The following is a 24227-nucleotide window of genomic DNA, read 5'->3' on the forward strand; positions in this document are numbered from 1 at the left end:
TGCCTTTATCATAACAGTATGAATTTTGAGTTTCTAAGAGGAGCCAAAAACACGCAATGTTTTTAAAACTCATCGTACTATACACCTTTTTCCTTGGAGGAACCTATAAAATGACTCATCTAAGGGAATTTCACTGAATAAATAAGTTGAAAAAATAGTCATTTTAAATTTTTGGACAATTTAAAATGATTTATTAATTTGATATTGATTTTGTCTTATAGCCAGCTGTTGCACTGCCTACAAGCCTTAGCCTGTCTTCTCCCCAGCCTGCAGCACAGATAACTGTGTCATATCCGACACCAAGGTCCAGTCAGCAACAGACCCAACCTCAGAAACAGCGTGTTTTCACAGGGGTGGTTACAAAGCTACATGATACATTTGGATTTGTGGATGAAGATGTATTCTTTCAGCTTAGGTAAGCTTCATTAGGTGTTGGCAGGTGGCGTCTTTAATATAGCATAAAGCACCTGCTCGTGATTATAGTTGCATTATAATTTTCTGTTTTAATCCTTCAGCCCCTCAGATTATTATAGATTTTTCTGGGGCTGTTTCTGTGGCGTAGCAGGTAAAGCTGCCACCTGCAGTGCCAGCATTCCATATGGGTGCTGGTTCAAATCCTGGCTGCTCCACTTCCGATCCAGCTCCCTGCTAATGGCCTGGGAAAGCTGTGGAAGATGGCCCAAGTCCTTGGGCTCCTACACCCATGTGGGAGACCCAGAAGTTCCTGGCTCCTGGCTTTGATTCGGCTCAGCTCCGGCCGTTGTGGCCATTTGGGGAGTGAACCAGTGGATGAAAGATTCTCTCTCTCTCTCTCTCTCTCTCTCTCTCTGCTTCTGCCTCTACCTCTCTGTAACTCTGCCTTTCAAATAAAATAAATCTTTAAAAAAAATTTATTTTCTCTTAAGTGGACTTCCTTCTTCTCTCCATTTCTCTTACCTTTCACAAGCCCAAAGTGAATCTTACTGTTGAGTTCTAAAAGTTAGAATGTGATGGTAGAGAAGAGGGACACAGAAGATAGAATGGTAATTACTACTTCTACTGCAAACTTTGTGTTTTTGTAGGGATGGTGAAATGTAGTTACAAAATGAATCTAGGAGGTCCAATATGCATGAATTTTTGGCTTTTTTTTTGCACCAAAATAAACTTTTAACTCCATTTTCCACAACTGTATTTTAAAGTTCCTTCATAAACCTGCTTTTTAGAAGAGTTTCCAGGCTTTCATTTCCCATGGTTTACTTTTTTTTTTTTTTTTTTTTTTTAATGATTTATTTGCTTGAAATAGTTACATAGATAGAGATCTTCCTTCCACTGGCTTACTCCCTAAATGGCCCCATCGGCGGGGCTGGACCAGGTGGAAGCCATAGTCAGGAGCTTCCTACGGATCTCCCATGTGGGTGGGAGGGGCTGGATTGGAAGTGGAGCAGCCAGGTCTTGAGCTGGTGCCCTTATAGGATGCCATGTCACAGGTGGTTTTACCTGCTTCTCCACAACACTGCCCTGTAGTTTACTTCTAAATAGTTAAGTATATAAATCTTTTTTAGAGAATCTCTTTTAATTATGTTTATCTTTTTTTTTTCTTGCAGTGCTGTCAAAGGGAAAACCCCACAAGTAGGTGACAGAGTACTGGTTGAAGCTACTTACAATCCTAATATGCCTTTTAAATGGAATGCACAAAGAATTCAAACATTACCAAATCAGGTACATAACATACTGAGTTAGGTATCATAGAAACTTGGTAATTGAGTCATTTATTCTTTTTCTTTTTTAAAACATTTTATTATTTTTTTTTTTGTTAAGAATCAGTCTCAAACCCAACCTTTACTGAAGACTCCTCCTGCTGTGCTGCAGCCGATTGCACCACAGACAACATTTGGTGTTCAGGCCCAGCCGCAGCCTCAGTCACTGCTTCAGGCACAGATTTCAGCAGCTTCGATTACACCACTGTTGCAGACTCAGCCACAGCCTTTATTACAGCAACCACAGCAGAAAGGTATTATGTGCAGTATGCCTTTACTTTTTGATTCAGACAGCTGTACACTCTTTAGTTTAAAATAATGATAAGCATATGCCTTTCGTTACAAAAGAGGGAAGGGTACATGTTTGGCGCATCAGTTGAAGATAGTGTTTGGATCAGTCATGTTCCACATCAGAGTGACTCTGTTTCAAATTGCAGCTTTGTCTGAGTGCACACTCTTGAGATGTGGCAAGTGGTGGCTCCAGTGCTTGAGTTCCTGGCTCCTGGCTTTGGCTTGGCCTAGCCCTTGGCTATTTCAGGCAGTTGGCGAGTGAATCAGTGAATGGAAGGGATGCGTGTATGTCTGTCTTTGTATTTCTGTATCCCACCCCTCTCCTATCTTGTCTTGCTGCCTTTCAAATAAAACAAAAAGAAATTTTTTAAACGATTTATTTATTTGAAGGGGAGATACAGTGGCGGCGGGGCTGGGGAGAGATTTTTTTTTAAAGATTTATTTATTTATTTGAAAGTCAGTTACAAAGAGTGAGGAGAGGCAGAGAGAAAGAAAGGTCTTCTATCTGATGGTTCACTCCCCCAGATGGCCACAACCAGGAGCCAGGAGCCAGGAGCTTCTTCCAGGTCTCCCACACGGGTGCAGGGGCCTGCTTTCCCAGGCCATAGCAAAGAGCTGGATCAGAAGTGGAGCAGCTGGGTCTCGAAGCAGTGCCCATATGGGATGCCGGCACTTTAGGCCAGGGCGTTAACCTGCTATACCACAGCACGGGCCCCATGGGGGAGAGATTTTTAATCTGCTGGTTCACTCCCTAAGTGGCCACAATGGCCAGGGTGTGGCCAGCCTGAAGCTTCATCCAGGTCTCTCACATGAGTAACAGGGTTCCAAACACTTGGGCCATCCTCTGCTGCCCTCCCAGGACATTAGTAGGAAGCTGTATTGGAAGTGGAGTAGCTCGGATGCAAAACAGTGCGCATATGGGATGCCATCCATCCCATAGGCAGTGGCTTAACCTGCTATGCCACGATGCCGGCCCCATAAATTTATTAAAGAGAGGGCAGGGACTTAGACAAAACTTGAAACTGAAAATATCTTGCATAGAACACATCTATTTCTATAACTATTTGGAAGTATTATTATTTTGTTGCTTGTAGTGATAAAAGTAAGTTAAGTGAATAAGACATTGAAAGATGTGCTGTTTGTGGATATAAGCCAAATAATAGAACTGTTAATTCCCTGTGTGTTACTCGTATCCTTTGATGGGAAAGAAAAAGCTTTTTGGGACTTAATTCTTACAAACATACCAGCAATATTTTGTATACACGTATACATCTAAAGTAGCACTTTACTCATTAAAACATGGTACATGAAATGTATGAACTGCATTTTATATTTTCCAGTGAAAGTTATTTCTTATTCTTGAAGTTTTCTTATTTAAACAATGTTTATAAACATCAGAATCCTACTAATTTTTTTTTTAAGATTTATTTATTTGAAAGGCAGAGTGACAAGGAGAGACAGATCTTCCATCTGCTGGTTCACTGTCTAAATGGCTGCAATGGCTAGGGCTGGGCCAGGCTGAAGCCTGGAGGCCGGAAGTCTATCTGGGTCTCCCACATGGGTGGCTAGAGCCCAGGCAGTTCAGCTATCCTCCACTGCTTTCCCAGGCACATTAGCAGAGAGCTGGATCTGAAGTGGAGCAACCAGGACTAGAACAGGCATTCTTATCGAGTGCTTGCATATTAGATGGTGGCTTAACCTACTGTGCTACAGTGCTGGCCTCTTAATTGGCATTTTAAAAACATGACATTCTCTATCTTTTTAAAAAGGAAGAGTAACAGTGAAAAATAGAAATAGAGAGATCTTCCATCTGCTGATTTACTCCCCAAATGCCTTGAGATCCTGGTCTAGGCCAGGCTGAAGCCAGGAGCCTGAAACGTTATCCAGTTATTCCACATGCAAGGCAGATACCAAGTCCTTGGGCCATAATCCGAAGTCTTCCTAGGCACATTAGTAGGAAGCTGGATGAGAAGTTCAGGAGCTGGGCTTAAAACCAGCATTTCCAAATATGACACAGCTGTCCCAAGCAGCAGCCTAACCTGTGCCACAGTAACCACCACCCTTTCCATCCTTCCTACCTTCCTTCCTCTCTTCCTCTGCTCTCTTATTTTATTTGAAAGTCACAGACATTCCATTTGCTGATACCCTCCTCAAACACTGGCAACAGCCAGGGCAGGGCAAGGCTGAAGCCAAGAGACTGGAACTCAACCCAAGTACTTGCTACCTCCCAGGGTCTGCATTAGCTGAAAGCTAGAATCAGCTGTGCAACTGAAACTTGAAACCACTCCATGATGGAATCTAGGTGCCTTGAGCATTGTCTTAACTGCTCTGTTTTTCTTAAAGCATGGTATTTTGTTGTTGTGAATCGTGATGCCATTTTCCCCTGCCACTGTCCCAGGAAGAGGTGGGATTTCTGAGAGGTCATGTGCTGATATATCCTGTGGTCTCAGAGAATGAGTAACAGTAGCAAGAACAGTAGGATAGGGGGAAAAATGGGAGAAAAGAGTTGTCACAGAATGGGGTTGATATTAAATTTTTTTAATATGTATTTATTTGAATGAGTTACGCAGAGAGAAGAGAGACAGAGAGGTCTTCCATTCGATGGTTCACTTCCCAGTTGGCCGCAACAGCCACAGCAGAGAGCTGGATCAGAAGTGGAGCTGCCAGGTCTTGAACCAGCACCCATATGGGATTCTGGCGCTTCAGGCCAGGGCATTAACCTGCTGCACCACAGCGCTGTCTCCAATTTAAAAAATTTTAATTTATTCATTTACCTGAAAGGCAGGGAAGGGGAGGCTGGAATATGTCCAGTCTACTGGTTCATTCCCCCCAAATGCCTGCAACAGCTGGGGCTGGACCTGATTGAAGACAGGGCCTGGATCTCTGTGTATGAGTGGTAGGGACCCAACTAGTTGAGCAATCATCTACTGCCTCCCAAAGTGTGCATATTTTAACTGCTGTGCTGAATACCACAACCTGCCCTTAAAAGAACTCTTTGCTCAGGCTGGCACTGTAGTGTAGCAGGTTAAGCTGCTGGTTGCAGTGCTAACATCTCATGTGGGCACTGGTTCTAGTCCCAGGTGCTCCCACTTCTAATCCAGCTTCCTGCTAATGTGTTTCGAAAGCAGTGGAGAATGAGCCCAAGTGCTTGGGCCCCTGCACCCATGTGGGAGACCCAGAGGAAGCACCTGGCCTGGCTGCTGTTGTGCCCATTTGGGGAGTGACTTCAAATAAAAAAAATAAGTAAGTCTTTAAAAAAAAAAAGGCTATATCACCAAAGACCTTTAAAAAAAGAGAGAGAGAATACTTTTCTGGGGCTGGTATTAAGGTACAATGGGTTAAGCTACTGCCTGCAAAATAGACATTGCACCTAGTCACCAGTTTTAGTATTGGATATTCCACTTCTGATTTAGCTCCCTGCTAATGTGACTGGGAAAGCAGTGGAGGATGGCCCAGTTGCTTGGCCTCCTGTACCCATGTGGGAGACCTGGCTCCTGGCTTTAGCCTGGTCCACCCCTCACCTTTGTGGCCATTTTGAGAGTGAACCAGTGGATGTAAAAAATCTTCTCTGTTTCTCCCTCTCCAGAATTCTGCCTTTCAAATAAATAAAAATATTTTTTAAAAAGATTTAAAAAATCTACAAGAAGAACATTTTCCTGTTACTACTATCTTTTGTCACATCTGAGAACAAGTATTTAAATATCCTATTTATAATTATATTATAATTTATAATTTTCCACCAAATATCTTTGTTTCCTACACCTAAAGCCAGTCAAGTTACATGCCTTACATTTCATTATTTCTTTAATTTTTTAAAATTTGAGTAATTTCCTGCCTTTTTAAAATTTCTGTATGATTTTGACTTTTGAATAAAGTAGACTAGTTAATGTACAGGATCCTTTTGTAATACTTATTCCTCTGGATTTATCTTTACTTTTTATGGTGTTTTTACGTTGTTTATCTTAGGTTGCTACATAAACTATGAATTAGAAATTCTTAAGATTTTTGGCAAGAATACATTATAGGTATATAATAATTTATAATCATTTATAAATTAAGCTATATAATTCGCAGTGCATCATTTTAGAAAGCAGATATTGTTCTGCTCTTGTTGATGTTGGGTTTGATTACTTGAAGAATTATCTTTATCCCTGTGCAAATAATCTGTGGGTGATACTCTGGCACCTTTTGAGTATCTTGTTCCATAGGCCTTAATTTAATGCCCATAGATCAGAGTTTAGCAGACTACAGTTCTTCAGTTGAGCCTGTGGCTGACCTGATTTTATATGGTCTTTAAGTGAAAAATGGTGCTTGCATTTTGAAAGAGTTAAAAAAAAGAGGAAGAATATACAAGTGAGACCAACTAAGGGCTGGGAAAGCTGAAATATTTACCCGCTGGCCCTTTATAGAAAATATTTGCTAGCTCCTGCTTTAGGTTATTCTTTCCTGTTATCAGTTATTTCATTGGAGGTTTTCCTGTCATTCTTCCAGTGGTTGCTAATACTTACTGCTATTCTGAAGTGAAGAGCTTTTCCCTATCAGTTACAGCACGGGAGGCTTCCTTTTATCAGCTTGCAGAGTAACAAATTAGTGTTACAACTAATTTTCTTTTTTTCTTTAAGAGTTATTTACTGCCAGCGCCGCGGCTCACTAGGCTAATCCTCCGCCTTGCGGCCCCGGCACACCGGGTTCTAGTCCCGGTCGGGGCACCGATCCTGTCCCAGTTGCCCCTCTTCCAGGCCAGCTCTCTGCTGTGGCCAGGGAGTGCAGTGGAGGATGGCCCAAGTGCTTGGGCCCTGCACCCCATGGGAGACCAGCAGAAGCACCTGGCTCCTGCCATCGGATCAGCGCGGTGCGCCGGCCGCAGCGTGCCTACCGCGGCGGCCATTGGAGGGTGAACCAACAGCAAAGGAAGACCTTTCTCTCTGTCTCTCTCTCACTGTCCACTCTGCCTGTCAAAAAAAAAAAAAAAAAAAAAAGAGTTATTTACTTATTTTGAAAGTCAGAGTTACAGAGAGATAAGGAGAGACAGAGATTTTCCATCTCCTGGTTTGTTTCCCAAATGATTGCAATGGCTCATGCTGGATCAGGCCAGAGTCAGGAGCCAGGAGCTTCATTCTTGTCTCATACATGGATGACAGGGGCCCAAACACTTGGACTTTTCCCAGGCCATCAGTAGTGGAGCAGCCGGTACATGAACCAGCGACCATATGGGATGCTGGTATTGCAGACAGCAGCTTCACTCACTGTGCCACAGCACTAGCCCCTCTTACTGTTTCTTTATTATTATTATGGCCTCATGAGTTTTTATTTATTGCTTAATACTCAATTTTTCTTTTTAGATTTCGTAATTGTCCATGTATTAATAATGGGAATTTCTTTCAGGCTGAATCTTTTGTCCTTTTCAGATAGCCCATTAAGACTTGAGTGCTTCATTTTTATATAAGATGTCCCAGTGAAGTTGTTGAGTTGAAAGCTGTGTGTATATTTCTGAGGTGACACTGGTATTGAAAGGAAACAAGCATCAAAGAAGCACAAGAATCCTGCTGACATGCATTTTTCTAGTCATAGTAAAAAAAAAAATCCCTCACGTTGAACTAGTTTTTTAGGAAAAAGCTGTTGAGAGGTTTTCTCTTGTGACAAACTACAGAGAAATAATTCACATGAACACTATCATATGGTTCATACTGAGAATGAGTATCTTTATTATAGGCTAGTATTAGAAAAATATCTGCTTGAGAAATGCTCAATCTGATTTATCTTGTTATCTGGAAGAATGAAATTGTGCTATATTTTTTGTTTCTTTTTTTTTTTTTTTTTTTTTGACAGGCAGAGTGGACAGAGAGAGACAGAGAGAAAGGTCTTCCTTTGCTGTTGGTTCACCCTCCAATGGCCGCTGCGGTAGGCGCGCTGCGGCCGGCGCACCGCGCTGATCCGATGGCAGGAGCCAGGTGCTTCTGCTGGTCTCCCATGGGGTGCAGGGCCCAAGCACTTGGGCCATCCTCCACTGCACTCCCTGGCCACAGCAGAGAGCTGGCCTGGAAGAGGGGCAACTGGGACAGGATGGGTGCCCCGACCGGGACTAGAACCCGGTGTGCCGGGGCCGCAAGGCGGAGGATTAGCCTAGTGAGCCGTGGCGCCGGCCTGTTTTTTGTTTCTTATTTTCTGTGATATAGTTGTACTTTAGAGAACATAAAATTTTTTTAAAGATGCATTTTATTTAAGGGCGGAATTAGAGGGGAAGAGAGAGAGAGAGATCTCTTCTATCCTCTAGGTCACTCTCCAGATGGCCACAATGGCTAGGGCTAAGCCAAACAGAAGGCTGGAGCTAGGAACTCTATCCAGGTGTCCATTTAATTGGCAGGGACCCAAGCATTTGGATCATTTTAGACTGCTTTCCTAGGCACATTACCAGGGAGCTGGATGGGAACTGAAGCAACAGGTACCTGAATAGGCACTGTAACATGTATTGCAGATGGCAGCTTAGTTCCGTGCACCGTAATACCAACCTCAGATAAGTTTAAATTTAATAATTTGATGAAATTAATTAGATTTTAAAGAAAGTCATCTTTTTAAATCCTTATGAACTGAGTATTAGTCCTCCTACCCCGCAACTCTGCCTTTCAAATAAATAAAAATAGGGCCAGCACAGTGGCAAAATGGGTAAAGCTGCCGCATGCAGCACCAGCATCCTGTATGGTGGTCAAGTCATGGTCGCTCCACTTCTGATCAAGCCCTGCTAATGGCCTGGGAAAGCAGCAGAAGATGGCCCAAGTGCTTGGGTCCCTGTACTCATGTGGAAGACTCAGAAGAAGCTCCTGGCTCCAGGCTTTGGATTGGCCCAGCTCTGGCTGTTGTAGCCATCTAGGGAGTGAACTGGCAAATGGATGATCACTTTCCATCTCTCGCTCTGTACTTTTGACCTTCAAAAAATAAAAAAATTTAAAATCTTGCAACAAAAATGGGGGGGAATGAGTACTTTTTTTTTTTAAGATTTATTTTATTTTTTTTGAAAGAGTTAGAGAGAGAGAGATCTTCTGTCTGCTGGTTCACTCCCCAAATGGCTGCAATGGTTTGAGTCCCAGCTGCTCCGCTTCCTATCCAGCTCTCTGCTGTGGCCTGGGAAAGCAGTAGAGGATGGCCCAGATCCTGGGCCCCTGCACCCACATGGGGAACCCAGGGGAAGCTCCTGGCTCCTGGCTTCAGATGGGCACAGCTCCAACCATTGGTGGCCATCTGGGGAGTGAACCAGCAAATGAAAGACCTCTCTTTCTCGTGCTCTCGCGTGCTCTCTCTCTCTCTCTGCTTCAGCCTCTCTATAACTCTTTAAAATAAAATAAATAGATCTAAAAAAAACCCCTAATCTTCAAAAGCAGTTATAACTTATGCTTTGATTTAAAAAATGTTTTAGTACTCCTGTTTACTTAGCTGTTTTCATCTGATTCAGCTAGTTAGTGCTTTTGAACTTTGATTAAAGAAATTAATCTTTTTTTTTCTATATCTTTTAAAGCTGGTTTATTGCAGCCTCCTGTCCGTATAGTTTCACAGCCACAACCAGCGCGAAGATTAGATCCTCCATCCAGATTTTCAGGAAGGAATGACAGAGGGGATCAAGTGCCCAACAGAAAAGATGACCGAAGGTATGTTTTAAAAATTATACTGTGGCTGCTGGTGATTAGGTATATAACGATAAATGTACTTAGAATGACATTTTTAAAAGGTTAAGGTAGTAAATTTGATGTTATGTCTGTCTTACCACAATTTTTTAAAATTGTGAATCTTTTATTACCTGTTAGATTTGTTTCATTAAAGAACTTTCTCATAATGCCAGAATATTAGTAACTTTAGAAAAATTTGCTTGAAGTCGTGAAAGGGAAAGAGAAAGACGGCGATCCAGAGAAAGATCCCCTCAGAGGAAACGTTCCCGGGAGCGATCTCCCCGGAGAGAGAGAGAACGATCACCTCGGAGAGTTCGACGCGTGGTGCCACGTTACACAGTTCAGTTTTCGAAGTTTTCTTTAGATTGGTATGTTCTTTTTCTTCTGCATTATTTTATTGAATTACTGATCTTGTAATTTTGTATAATTTGGTACACTAAGTTACATCAAGATTTTTTTTCCCCTACAACATGCATTTCATGACATTTAATGCCTTTTATGTATAGGCAGAAATGCAATGTGAACTAGCAGTTTAGTTCTCTGCAAGGGCACATTGTTTTTGTACATTCATTAAGTTGAAATTTATTGAAAAAAGCATCTGGAGGAAATTCCTCTCTGATTAAATTGTATCTTAAAATCATCAACGTATGCTGTAAATGATGAAGCAATAATGCATCAGTGAACCAATACATGTTTCATTGGTTCCTATTATGAACACTCAAAAACCCATAGATTGTACACACAGACACTTGTGTATGTATGCATGTATATACATAAATACATCGTTCCTGTATTCAGCTTTTGGAATCGAGATTGAGGGGTGAATTGCCAAGAGTTTCTGATCTTCACATGCAGAATGAAGATAATCTCACCTAGGAGAATTATTTGAGTTTGATTTCATATAACTAAAGCACATAGCATTACTGATTTTCAATAATTGTTGAAGTGTAGGTTGAGATGGCATCTTGGTAGTAGATTAACAGATGGAAAACAAATTGCAATGAAAACAAATGAAATAAGATCATTAATAACATTCAAAGCTGTTGGCGTAAGTGCAAATAAGTGTATGTACTATATATTCATTTCTAGATCTAGTAAGCTGGTATATTTTAAGGTGAAGAAAATCTTGTCTATCGAGTTTGCTTGTTTATAATTGCTATTCATTTATTATTGCTTGTGGTCACATCAGCAACTGCACTTAATCATATTTTGTTAACTTTTCTTATATTTATACTTAACAATATCTAGCCTGCATATTTCAGAGAATCTCATTGGAACTGAAACCACTTCTTCAGCCCCAAAGATACTAAAGAAGATTTTTATCTGTTTATTTATTTATTTGAATGGAGACTTACAGAGAGAGAGAGAGAGAGAGAGAGAGAGAGAGATACCTTTTATCTGTTGGTTCATTAGGCAGAGTTAGAGAGGGGGAGACAGGGAGAGGGATCTTCCATTTGCTGATTCACTCCCCAAATGGCCACAGGAGGGACTAGGTCAGGCCTAAGCCAGGAGCCTGAAACCCTATCAGGCTCTCCTATGTGGGTTGCAGGGGCCCCAGCATTTGAGCCATTTTCCACTGCTTTCTCAGTGGAAAGTGGAGCCAGTGCTCATATGATGAGCCACAACAGTATCCCTGTATGCTGAGGTTTTAATCCAGTTGTTCTCTGTTCTGGGAAGAGGTAGTGCATACTAGCTGAAATCCTCTGCCTGCGGCGCCGGCACACCGGGTTCTAGTCCCAGTCAGGGCGCGGGATTCTGTCCCAGTTGCCCATCTTCCGGGCCAGCTCTCTGCTATGGCCCGGGAGTGCAGCAGAGGATGGCCCAAGTCCTTGGGCCCTGCACCCACATGGGAGACCGGGAGAAGTGCCTGGCTCCTGGCTTTGGATCAGCACAATGTGCTGATTTACCTATTGTAAATAGAAATGATTTTAAAGTTTCAAATAGCTCTTCTTATCCATAGTTGTGTAAATGAAGACTTTTTTTTTTTATATTAAAGCATTATGAGAGACTGTATGCCGAAGAAATGATGTATTTGTTGTCATGTTTTATTTATAGATTACTCCCCTGGGGTAAAACACTATATCACACATTTTAGGAATAGGAAACTATTACACAAGCTTTTAAAAATATTTTTTTGAGAGCAAGAGCAATGGAGAGAGAGTTCTTCCATTTACTGGTTCATCCCCATATGCACATAACAGCTGGGGCTGGGCAAGGCTGAAAGTAGGATCCTGGAACTCGATCTGTGTTTCTCACATAGATGGGAGGGACCTATGTATGTCAGCCTTTATGTGCCACCACCCCTTGTGTGCATCAGCAGGAAGCTGGAATTGGTGATGTGGAGCCAGGACTTGAATCAGGCATTCTAATATGGGATGCAGTCATCTCAACTGCTTTGCCAAACATCTGCCCTTATGCATACTGTTTTTGGTAACAAAACTCACATAAATTTTTCACATTTTCATCATTTTGACAGCATAAATTAATCTAAAGTAGTATAATTGTATCTGTAACCATAACTGACAAGTTTACCACTCTATTTTAGCCTTCAAATAAACATCTCTTCATAAATATTAGTTCATATTTCATACTCTTGTCTTTATTGTCTTTTAAAAAGACAATAGTTATTTTATTTTTTGCAAATTGTTGGTGTTTTCCAATTTAATTCACTATACTTTTAACATACATCTCTTGGCCTTTTACCAGATTGATTTACCTTTGAGTTCCTCTGCTTTAAAAGCTCTGCTTCTTAGGAAAAAGGAAATCATCCTTTTAAAAATCAGTTGCCAGATAAAAGGCAAGAAACTTATTCCCTCTTTACATAATGATCAGGTATGGATCTTAACCATTCACATAGAGGGGTATGGAGGTGTGGATAATCCAAAGAGCATTTGGATTTTGCTTCCATGTGAATTTCTGTACTTAATTTTAAATATAAATATGTTTGGTCTAGGAGCTTACTATAGAATTAAGTTATATATTTTTATACTCTGTAAACCTGATTGAGAAGCATTTAAATACTGATTTGTTTACATTCTTGTCCTTTCTTTGTATCTATTCTATATGAACTGTTATTTTTTCAAATATTATTCAGTTCCAAGTGAGGTGGAACTGCTTTTATTCAGATCTTCTCTGGAGCTGGGGTTGAAGTTATTTCAGAGGGTCTTCTCTAAAGAATTATAAGCTACACACAAAAAATAAAGAAATAAAGATAACATGTCGGTACTAGCCATTTATTCAAAGCTGTGAGTATACAAATTTAAAGATAAAATTTTCATATGTCTCCATGCAAATCTGTAGCTCATTAATAATTAACTTTCCCTCGTGAGCCTGTTTTTTACTGTTCTGTTATATATTTGGCCTCAGAATTGAGTGAATGTTTGCATAACCTTTAGTATTAAGGCTGTTTATTCACTACTTATGTCTGTTTTTCAGTCCCAGTTGTGACATGATGGAACTAAGGCGCCGTTATCAGAATTTGTATATACCTAGTGACTTTTTTGATGCTCAGTTTACATGGGTGGATGCATTCCCTTTGTCAAGACCATTTCAGCTGGGAAATTACTGCAATTTCTATGTAATGCACAGAGAAGTAGAGTCTTTAGAAAAAAATATGGCTATTCTTGATCCTCCTGATGCTGATCACTTGTACAGTGCAAAGGTTTGTATTCCACTCTATGATATACAGCTTAAATTCCTTAATTAGGATAATTGTTATGTGGAGTTAATCTGCAGAAAATGGTTATAAGTTAGAAGGCCTCAGTACATGTTTTTTTCTTGTCTGATTCTCTTAATTATTTAAGTAATTTAACCTAACCTCCATTTGCCTTACCTCTTAAAACTCAAAAACATGAGGATGAAGTTGATGTTATTGAGGTTTTTTAAGAGTGTTTAATGACTTCTGAGAGCCCCTGGTAGAATCTAAATGTTAGGCTTAAGGGAAAAAGTTAGCATAATGTTTATTGTAAGTTTTCTGCTTTAAAATATTATTTGTCAAAAAAGCAGCCCTTAAAACGTTACTTTCCATTTTTATAAAAAATTTCAGATATCTAATATTTAAGGATAATTAGTAGTACTTCTCATTTTTTTACATTACTTTAGACTTTTGACAGGATTGAATTATTTGACTATAATAGGTTATGCTGATGGCTAGCCCTAGTATGGAAGATTTGTATCATAAGTCATGTGCTCTTGCTGAGGATCCACAAGAACTTCGAGATGGATTTCAACATCCTGCTAGGCTTGTTAAGGTAAAATGAAACATTTATTTTAAAGTTTAGATTGTATTCACTTTACTTAATTCTAACTCTTTGTACATTAGAAAGTTAAAAGCGCTATTTTTAATCTTGTTGATTCGTATTGTTAAGGTACTCAGATTTAATGATGTAGGTGTTTTTCTCATTGCAGATTATGGTTCTATCTTATTTGTATGTAACTAGCTCACCTGTCATTTTGGTCTTTTATATCTGTATCATGATAAATCTTAGTGGTAATGGGATTTAGAGTGTCTTTTGATGCTATTAAAATTTGAATTATAGCTTGTTTCTTTAAAATAATTTTATCTGAAGAAATATTTTAGAAGGATGAGTTATGATGTGTAAATCCTATTCCATTGCTGAAATGCAGTGTGGAACACGATGAACTGAACTCTTCCTTGACTGAGAGATACCAGAGGTAGTAAAAATGATGTTGGAAAGGTTTGTACCTTTCCTTTTCAAGTATTTATTTGTAATTTGATGAGTTGCATAATATATGTAAATGATTCTTTGTTTTGAATTAGTTTTTAGTGGGCATGAAAGGCAAGGATGAAGCCATGGCCATTGGAGGCCACTGGTCTCCTTCGTTGGATGGACCAGACCCAGAAAAAGATCCCTCTGTGTTGATTAAGACTGCTATTCGTTGTTGTAAGGCTCTGACAGGCATTGATCTAAGTGTGTGCACACAATGGTAAGTACCAATTCATTTCTTGATTAGAAATGTTTTTCTTATAGTTTATGTAGATGTTCTTGTCTATGAGTCCCCCCCCGCCCCAGCCCCCAGTATTTTAGCACCTCTAATCATGCAGATAATCTCAAAAGCAAAATCCCCATTAATAGCAAAAGTTTATTTGGTGCCAAAAATGTTTTGGGGAAAAAGTATTGAGAATTGATCAAAATAAACTGAAAATTTTTTTCATTATGCTGTATTTTGGAAGTTGGATGTATGTTGAAATACTTTTCATTTCATGCATAGCTGGAGAAGATCGTCAAGAGAGAACTTCATTTCATTATAATTCTTTTGTTATAAAATGATGTAGTTGCTGATTATTTTTGTTCAGCCATATTTTCTCTTGAGGGTTATTTGTCCTTTGATTTTAGTATATATCTTGTGACTTACTTAAGAATATTCTTTTTTAGCACATGAGATCTGAACAGCTATCCAGCTTCTTCAGGTATTCTCTAAAGTATGGGTAGCTCTATAATGAAACTTGCAGAATGTCTTGGGGGAACATATTCTTGTAACCATTAAAATATTGTACAAATGTACCAAAAGAGGAACTATGGCTTCTATAATTTTTTTTTCTTTAGACCAACCTCAAGTTCTTGCAGCAAAATTTCTTTACTTGATGTGCTACAAGTGAACTAGGGTCTTTAAAATGTATTTTAGAATTTTTTTTCCAACATGCTTCTTCCCTTGCAACAGGTACCGTTTTGCAGAGATTCGCTACCATCGCCCTGAGGAGACCCACAAGGGGCGTACAGTTCCAGCTCATGTGGAGACAGTGGTTTTATTTTTCCCGGATGTTTGGCATTGCCTTCCCACCCGCTCAGAGTGGGAAACCCTCTCCCGAGGATACAAGCAGCAGCTGGTCGAGAAGCTTCAGGGTGAACGCAAGGAGGCTGATGGAGAACAGGCACTGAACGCTAATCCCTTTTTCTATTTCCGCTTCTCACAGGCACAGGAACACAGGCACAAATGCACACCACATACTACATAACAAACACACATGGAGGAACATAAATGGTAACAGCGACTGGTAATCCAGCTTTCAGCAGTATAGTTGTTTGTTCTTTTCTCTTAAAAATTCTGTCTATTACGCTGACTTTTAAGACTGCTAAGACCTCAAAGGAAAATAGTTGTGCTTAAATTGCACAGTTTTGTTTTTATCATAGGTCTAGTTGCTGGAATCTGGGACCAGTTGTTGAGCAAGATTCAGTATTAAGCCATTCTAAACATTTTGCCATTTTCTAAAGTTTAAAAAAATTTTCTCTTTCACGGTCATCAGTTCTAGTCATGGATATTTGAAATTGGACAACCACAAGTCTGAGAGATTTGAAATTTCAGGCTATGTGGCAACGTCTTTGGTACATTTCAAAGGTCTGACTAAATCAGTCTTTGGGTGGCTTGAAAATTGGGGCAAGATCACACACTGTGTGGTTAGTGGAGACCAGCAGTGTTTGTGCATCCCTGATATCCTTTGTGTTGTAATTTATCACCCTTTTGTGTTTCACAGATCTGGCTTTGATTGGCTGATGAGTGTCTTTGTGATCAGTTAAAAGTGGTAGAATGTATGTACGTGGACTTGCCTAAATAATAACTTTAGGAGAAGACAATCTGAGACATTTGTGACCTTGCACAGATCAGCAACAGACTTTTAAAAATAAATTACTTTTATTTTAAAGTTTCAGAATAGTAATTATGTTCTTAACTTTGTATGTCAGGATGAAGAAGAAAAAGATGATGGTGAAGCTAAAGAAATTTCCACTCCTACCCATTGGTCTAAACTTGATCCAAAGACAATGAAGGTAACTTGGAAATTGTGAAGGTTTATAATTCTAAATCTCTGAACAAGAAGAGTAACCTTGGTCAGAATGTGTAGTTTAATTTTTATTCAGATAAAAACTATTCAAGGGATGGACATTTAACCTAGCTGTTCACATATCCACATTCCATATACGAGTACCTGCGTTCAGATGCCAGCTCTGCTACTAATTCCAGCTTCCCACTAAATGGAAGACACTGAGAGGCAGTACTTGGGTCTCTGCCACCCATGTGGGAGATCTAGATTGAATTTCCTGGCTCTTGGCTTCGCCCTAGCCCCCCCCCCCTTTTTTTTTTTTTTTTAAGATTTATTTTATTTGTTTGAAAGAGTTACAGAGAGAAGTAGAAACCGAGAGAGGTCTTCCATCCGCTGGTTCACCCCCCCAGATGGTCACATCAGCCAGAGCTGATCCGATCCGGAGCCAGGAGCTTACTCTGGGTCTCCCACATGGGTGCAGGGGCCCAAACACTTGAACCATCTTCCACTGCTATCCCAGGCCATAGCAGAGAACTGGATGGAAGAAGAGCAGCCGGGACAAGAGCTGGCACCCACATTGGTTGCTGGCGCTTCAGGCCAGGGCTTTAACCTACTTAGTTTTCATTTCTGCAGCTACAATGTGATTATAGTGCTATGGTCAGATGGTCAGAGAGTGGTCATTACTTCTTTTTACAGTTTATTGAATTTGTAAATGTTGACCTATTGATTAACTTTTGATGTCAGTTTCTTCCTTACTGCAAATCTTGTTTTTTAAGTCACGTTAATCTTCTAACAAGTATATAATAGTTATCACAGCAAAGTTTATTATTATTGCATTATCTCTAAGTTATTACCATCAAATTTCATGCATGGAACTATAAATTCATAAAATACATATGCCCTAGAAGTTTTTGTCAAACTGATGGCTATGCTGATGAAATAGTTCCTTATTTTATAACTTATATTTCCTTTGGTCCTGAATATAATGCATTCTCCTTGTTAAAAAATGGTACATACAGAAATAAATAGGGGAAAAATTACTCAAGCCTATCAAACATAACCACTCTTTTATTTTTAAGATTTATGTATTTATTTGAAAGGCTGTGATAAAGAGGAGAGAGCGAGCTTCCATCTGTTGGTTTACTTCCCAAATGGCTGCAACAGCTGGGGTGGGCCAGACCAAAGTGAGGACCCAGGAGCTTCTTCCGGGTCTCCTACTTATTTGCAGGGGCCCAAACACCTGAGCCATCCTCCAATGCTTTTCCCAGGAGCATTAGCAGGAAGCAGGATTGAAATTGGAGCAGCCGGGACTCTATAAACGGTGCCAGCACGCCTGTTTATTAATTTTGCAAATTAAGATTTTACAGAGAGAGGGGGAGAGAGCTTCCATCCACTGGTTCACTCTCAAGATTGCTTTTACCTGGCTAAGCTACAACACCAACCCCTGAAACATCCTAAAATAGATTACAAGGGACTGGCATTTGGCACAATAGTTAAGTTTCAACATGGGATGCCTTCATCCTATATTGGAAATTTTCTGACCCAGCTTTCTACTAATGCACACCGTGGGAGTTCCTCAGCTGATAGCTCAATTGCTTCAGTCCCTGTCACCCACCTGGGGGACCCAGATAGAGTTCTTGGCTTTGGCCTAACAGCCCTGGCTGTTTAGAGCATTTAGGGAGTGAGCCAGTGGATGTAGTGTCTCTCTCTGTTTTCTCTGTGTATCTGTCTGCCTTTCAAATAAAAAATAAATAAAACTCAGAAAAAGTCTTCAAATTACTTTCTAAAATTACTCTGTCATTTTGTATTTCTTTTCACAAGCATTTTGTATGGGCTATACAAGTGTCTCTGTCACCAAATTTTTTAAGAAATAATACATGTCTAGCAGATAAAGCTGCTACCTGAGATGCCAGCAGGGTTGCTGGTTTGAGACCTGACTGCTCCTCTTTCAATCCAGCTTCCTGCTAATGCACCTGGGAAAGCAGTGGAAGATGGCCCAAATGTTTAGGTCCCTTCTACCCACGTGGGGGACCTGGAATAAGCTCCAGGCTCCTGGTATCTGCCTGGCCCAGCTCTGGCTGTTGTGGCCATTTGAGGAATGAACCAGCAGATGGAAGGTCTCTCCTTCTCTGTCTCTGACTCTCTGTAATTCTGCCTTTCAAATAAAAAATAAAAATCTTTAAAAAAAAAAAAAAAGACAATTATTTTGTTTACTGTTTCAAAAATCCCATTTTCTTTATCCGTTTTTATGCTCTGTATATATAGGTAAATGATCTCCGAAAAGAATTAGAAAGTCGAGCTCTTAGTTCCAAAGGATTAAAATCCCAGTTAATAGCCCGATTGACAAAACAACTTAAGGTAGAAGAACAGAAGGAAGAACAGAAGGAATTGGAGAAATCTGAAAAAGAAGAGGAAGAGGAAGATGATAGAAAATCTGAAGATGATAAAGAGGTATGTTTGAGTCATTTAAAAACACCATAATGGTATTTGCAATGATCTTTTCTGAAGTTCTTGGATTGTGTGACTTCACGTTGTTTATTTGTGTGTGTGTGTGTATATACAAAATTATGGGATAAAACTCAAGTCTCTGAAATATTTTATTGAATCATTTTATATCTTGTGATGACTGTTACATAATTTTGTGCATTAATCAAAACTTGCAGAACTGTTTACTGAAAAGGTTGAATTTTATAGTACATAGATTATACTTCAATTAAGGTATACACACACGCTGGTTCACTCCCCAAAATGGTTGCAACAGCCGAAGCTGTGCCATTCTGAAGCCAGGAGCTTCTAGGTCTGCCACGTGGGTACAGGGGCCGTCTTCTACTGCTTTCCAGGCCTTAGCAGATAGCTGGATCAGAAGTAGAGGAGCCAGGATTCGAACAGGCGCCATATGGGATGCTGGCACTGCAGGGCGTGGCTTTATCCGCTAAGGCACAGCACCAGCTGTGATCTAATATTTTCTTATTTGACTCAGTTATAAACATGTGCTTTGGTGATAAAATTATCCGAAAATTAGCCAGTGGAATCCCTTTTAATGTGCAGGGTGAACATTTGACCTAGCAGTTAAGATCCCAGTTAGGATGCCCATCTCCCATATCCTAGTGCCTGGGTTCAGTTCCCAGCTCCAGCATCAGATTTTAGCTCCCCATTATGCAGACCATGGGAGGCAGCAGTGATGGCTTAAGTAGGTGGTTCCTGCCACTTAACATGAGAGACCTGAATTGAATTGAATTCCCAACTTGTGCTTCAGCCCTTCTGCCACTATAGGCATTCATTTGGGGAGTGAAAAAGTGAATGGAGACTCTTTGTACCTGTTGTGTTTGTCTCTCAAATAAAAAAAAAAAAAAAAGCATATCAAGTTACCTGCCCTTTTGACTCTGTTTTAAGAGTACTTATTTTCTTCTGAAATAGGTTGTTTCAATCTTAATTTTTTTAAGAATTAGTTTTTTTTTTTTTTTTTTTTTTTTTTTTTTTTTTGACAGGCAGAGTGGACAGTGAGAGAGAGAGACAGAGAGAAAGGTCTTCCTTTGCCGTTGGTTCACCCTCCAATGGCCGCTGCGGCCAGCGCACCACGCTGATCCGAAGCCAGGTGCTTCTCCTGGTCTCCCATGCAGGTGCAGGGCCCAAGGACCTGGGCCATCCTCCACTGCCTTCCTGGGCCATAGCAGAGAGCTGGCCTGGAAGAGGGGCAACCGGGACAGAATCCGGCGCCCGGACCGGGACTAGAACCAGGGGTGCCGGCGCCGCAGGCGGAGGATTAGCCTAGTGAGCCACGGCGCCAGCCAAGACTTAGTTCTTTAAAAGAGTTAGAAAGGAGAGACACAGATCTTTGATCCACTGGTTCACTCCCCTAACAGTTGCAACAGCCTCAGCTAGGCCATGCCCAAGCCAGAAACCAACTACTTCCAGTTCTCCCATGTGGGTGATAGGGGCCCAAACCCTTGAACCATCTTCCACTGCTTTTCCCAGGCCATTAGCAGGGAGCTGGATTGGAAGCGGAGCAACCGGCATGTGAACCAGCACCTGTATGGGATGCTGGTATTGCGTGCCTTGGCCTTTCCTGCTGTTCCACAATTCCGGCCCCAAATGTTTGAATCTTAGTGTTCGTTATTCCTGCTCTGGTCCAGGAATAAGTCATTTCCTTAGGAAGCCCTGATAACTTTTGGTGAAGAGTAGAGTTTAGAAGCCAAGATATGCTTTTGTTGTGAAGTTGCTACTTGGGCTGGCGCTACTTGCTACTTGCTAATCCTCCGCCTGCGGCGCCAGCACCCTGGGTTCTAGTCCTGGTCAGGTGCCAGATTCTGTCCTGGTTGCTCCTCTTCCAGTCCAGCTCTCTGCTATGGCCCGAGAGTGCAGTGGAAGATGGCCCAAGGGCTTGGGCCCTGCACCCACATGGGAGGCCAGAAGCACCTGGCTCCTGGCTTCGGATCAGCGTGGTGCGCCAGCCGCAGCACGCCAGCCACAGTGGCCATTGGAGGGTGAACCAACGGAAAAAGGAAGATCTTTCTCTCTCTCTCTCTCTCACTCTCTCACTGTCCACTCTGCCTGTCAAAAAAAAAAAAAAAAAAAAAGTTGCTACTTGGAGAACAACTATGGATTAGTGCATGGGAGTATACAATTAGATATACTTATTCTAGTATGCAATGTCATTGTCTGTATTATTTTTTAAGAGACTATTTATTTAAAAGACAGAGGGACAATCAGAGATACTGTTTCCATCCTCTGGTTCATTCCTCAAATACCTGCAACAGCTGGAACTGGGCCAGGCTGAGGCCAGGAGTCCAGAACTCCATCCATGTCTTCCTCTGGGGTAGCAGGGACCTAAGTACTTGGGCCATCATCTGCTGCCTTCTCAGACAGGAAGAGCTATTGGAATCAGCATAGTTAACTTTTGAGCTGGTACTCGGATAAGGAATTGAAGCTTCCCAAGTGATGGCATAACCTGCTGTGCCATCATATCTGCCCTGTCATTATTGCTAAAATTAATTTAAAAATAATTTTGTATGTGCTATCCCTATGCTTTTCCAGTTTTTGTGTTATACTTATAATACATTTACCTAGAATATAGCCATTACATATTGTATTCTGTGTTAATCATTTAGTCTTCATTCTGTAAGTTTATGTAAAATTTTGTTAGTGTCTTTTTGTTGTTGTTAAGATTGATTGAATTATTTGAAAGGCAGAGTTAAGCAGAGAGAAGGAGAGGCAGAGAAAGAAAGAGAAGTCTTCCATCAGCTGGTTCACTCCCCAATTGGCTGCAATTGCCAGAGTCGCGCCGATCTGAAACCAGGAGCCAGGTGCTTCTTCCCGGTTTCCCACATGGGTGCAGGGGCCCAAGCACTTGGGCCATTCTCCAACTGCATTCCCAGGCCATAGCAGAGAGCTGGATTGGAAGAGGAGCATCTGGGACTAGAACCAGCGCCCAGATGGGATGCCGGTGCTGCAGGTGGAGGATTAACCTACTGTGCCATGGTGCTGGCCCTCCCATTATATTATTGTAAATTTACTGTTTGAATTATTTTTAGTGAACAATTCAGTGGCATCAAATACCTTGAAAATATTCTTCAGTAATCATCAGTATCCATTTCTAGATCTTGATCATCCTTATGCACAAAAAAACTACCCATTACTCAGTAACTCTCAGTTACTCCCCTGCCATATCCTTAGTAACCTCTGTTTAACTTTGTGTGTATATATTAGATTCCTCACGTAATTGGAATCCTGTAGTATTTGTCCTTTTGTGTCTGGCTTATTTCACTTACCACATAGTTCCCAAAGTCATCCATGTATGGACTAAAATTTCATTCTTTTTTTAGACTGAATAATAATTTTATATATATTTATAAACCACATTTTCTTCTACTGATGGGTGTTTGGGTGGTTCTCATTTCTCTGCTGTTGGATATGATACTGCTTAACAAGAACATTATCTTGGCCAAGTGCTGTGGCACAGCAGTTAAAGCCACTGCCTGCAGTGCCAGTATCCCATATGGGCACTGGTTTGAGTCCTGGCTGCTCCACTTCGATCCAGCTCTCTGCTATGGCCTGGGAAAGCAGTAGAAGATGGTCCACGTCCTTGGGCCCCTGCACCCACATGGGAGACCCGGAAGCTCCTGGCTCCTGGCACAGCTTCAGCTGTTGCAGCCATCTGGAGAGTGAATCTGTGGATGGAAGATCTCTCTCTCTCTCTCTCTCTCTCTCTCTCTCTCTGCCTCTATGTAACTCTGCCTTTCAAATAAATAAATAAATCTTTGGGGGGGGGGGGAAGGAACATTATCTTTGTATGTTTGTGGGGGGTTTTTTAGTTTGTTTTTTTTCTCTTCCTTAATGCCTATAGCAACCAGGGCTGAGCCAGGAGCCTTGTACTTTATTCAGGTCTCCCTTGTGGTTGGCAGTTAGTGAAGTATTTGAGCCATCATCTCCTGCTTTCAGGGTGCACGTTAGCAAGAGGCTGGGTTGGAAGTCAGGGAGCCAGCATCTGAAAGATGTACTCTGGTAAAGAATGTAGATATAGCAAGTGGTTGCTTAACTCACTGTACCACCTGTTCTTATTTGAATTTAGTTTGCCTAAACTTCTATTAGGAGTTTTGCTTGAGATTTTTTAACTTCACAGAGCACTAGTCTGTTTTTCATTATCTGTTCAAGAAACTGCAGTGGTATAGCTTTGTTATGATTTCCTCTCTCTTGTCCTTTGTTATTTTTTTCTCTAGACCTTCTTTGTCTCTTTTGCCCCTATCCTGCATAATATTGTTTCTGTTTTAGGCAGTTTCTCCTAAATGTGGTGCTTTGTAATGTAAAGAAGACACAGTAAATCAGCTTTCCAAATTCATGGGCTAGAATAGGGACCTTTCTGATCTTAACATGGATGCTTTGCGTTCACTCTCCTGTTGGGAATGATACTTTGCCTAGTTTCAGCTGCTTTACTTAGATTGACCTGCTGTACTTTACAGTAAATACCACTAGGCTGTTTTTGGTTTTCTTGTTCTTAGGAACATCTTTCAACTATATTGCTTCCTTCTTTTCTCCTCTCTGGCTCCATAATGCCAGCTTGTATATTGGTTTGGGGAGACTTTTTTCACTTAGTTTTTTGTTTGTTTAAAGGTTTATTTACTTATTTGAAAGACTTACAGAGAGAGATAGATTTTCCATCCACTGGTTTACTTCCCAAGTGGCTGCAATGGCCGGGGGTTTAACTGTGAATTACAATTTCAATTATTTAGGAAGAAGAAAGAAAACGTCAAGAGGAAATGGAACGCCAGCGTCGGGAAAGAAGATATATTTTGCCTGATGAACCAGCCATTATTGTACATCCAAATTGGGCTGCAAAAAGTGGAAAGTTTGATTGTAGCATCATGTCTTTGAGTGTACTTTTGGACTACAGATTAGAGGATAATAAAGAACATTCATTTGAGGTAACGTTTTATGTTTTAATTAGGATCCACATTGGGTTCACACATTGTGACCAGTTAATGTACCTCTTAAATCTTTTTGAGTACCTCTTTCATTGCTTTTGTTTTTTGTTTCTCTTGGAATTTACTTAGTAAATAGGGAAAAGAAGCAACAGATTTTTCCTCTAAAATTTCCCACAGACTTTTGCCAATTACATTGCTGAGGTAAGTCTTGGTATTTCCTATAAATTGATAGTTGGGTTTAAGTTCTTAATCAGGTTCAGGTTTAGTTGTTTTCCTTAACTGTTTTATAAGTTTTGCTGTGTTCCTTTATCACAGAATCCGTAGGTACATAATGTCTAGCTGTCTT

The 24227-nt window shown here is 40.7% G+C and overlaps 1 protein-coding gene and 1 non-coding gene across 5 annotated transcripts in view; both read left to right on the forward strand.

Annotated features, from left to right (window-relative positions):
* CCAR1 (cell division cycle and apoptosis regulator 1) overlaps positions 1-24227 on the forward strand; it is a 57446-nt gene that overhangs the window by 18240 nt on the left and 14979 nt on the right. For all 4 annotated transcript variants that reach the window (XM_062214795.1, XM_062214794.1, XM_062214793.1 and 1 more), the window contains exons 6-17: positions 222-415; positions 1584-1698; positions 1798-1990; positions 9538-9667; positions 9892-10053; positions 13121-13346; positions 13822-13935; positions 14466-14632; positions 15368-15578; positions 16387-16470; positions 18729-18914; positions 23690-23881. In XM_062214795.1, coding sequence (XP_062070779.1) covers positions 222-415; positions 1584-1698; positions 1798-1990; positions 9538-9667; positions 9892-10053; positions 13121-13346; positions 13822-13935; positions 14466-14632; positions 15368-15578; positions 16387-16470; positions 18729-18914; positions 23690-23881 — 1974 coding nt within the window. The remainder of the gene's footprint in view (positions 1-221; positions 416-1583; positions 1699-1797; positions 1991-9537; positions 9668-9891; positions 10054-13120; positions 13347-13821; positions 13936-14465; positions 14633-15367; positions 15579-16386; positions 16471-18728; positions 18915-23689; positions 23882-24227) is intronic.
* On the forward strand, positions 14271-14335 carry LOC133776448 (small nucleolar RNA SNORD98). The gene has a single exon (XR_009868394.1). It is a non-coding gene; the product is annotated as a small nucleolar RNA SNORD98 (small nucleolar RNA).

The sequence above is a fragment of the Lepus europaeus genome, chromosome 17 (genome assembly GCF_033115175.1).
Source record: "Lepus europaeus isolate LE1 chromosome 17, mLepTim1.pri, whole genome shotgun sequence".
In the NCBI taxonomy this organism is placed as follows: domain Eukaryota; kingdom Metazoa; phylum Chordata; class Mammalia; order Lagomorpha; family Leporidae; genus Lepus; species Lepus europaeus.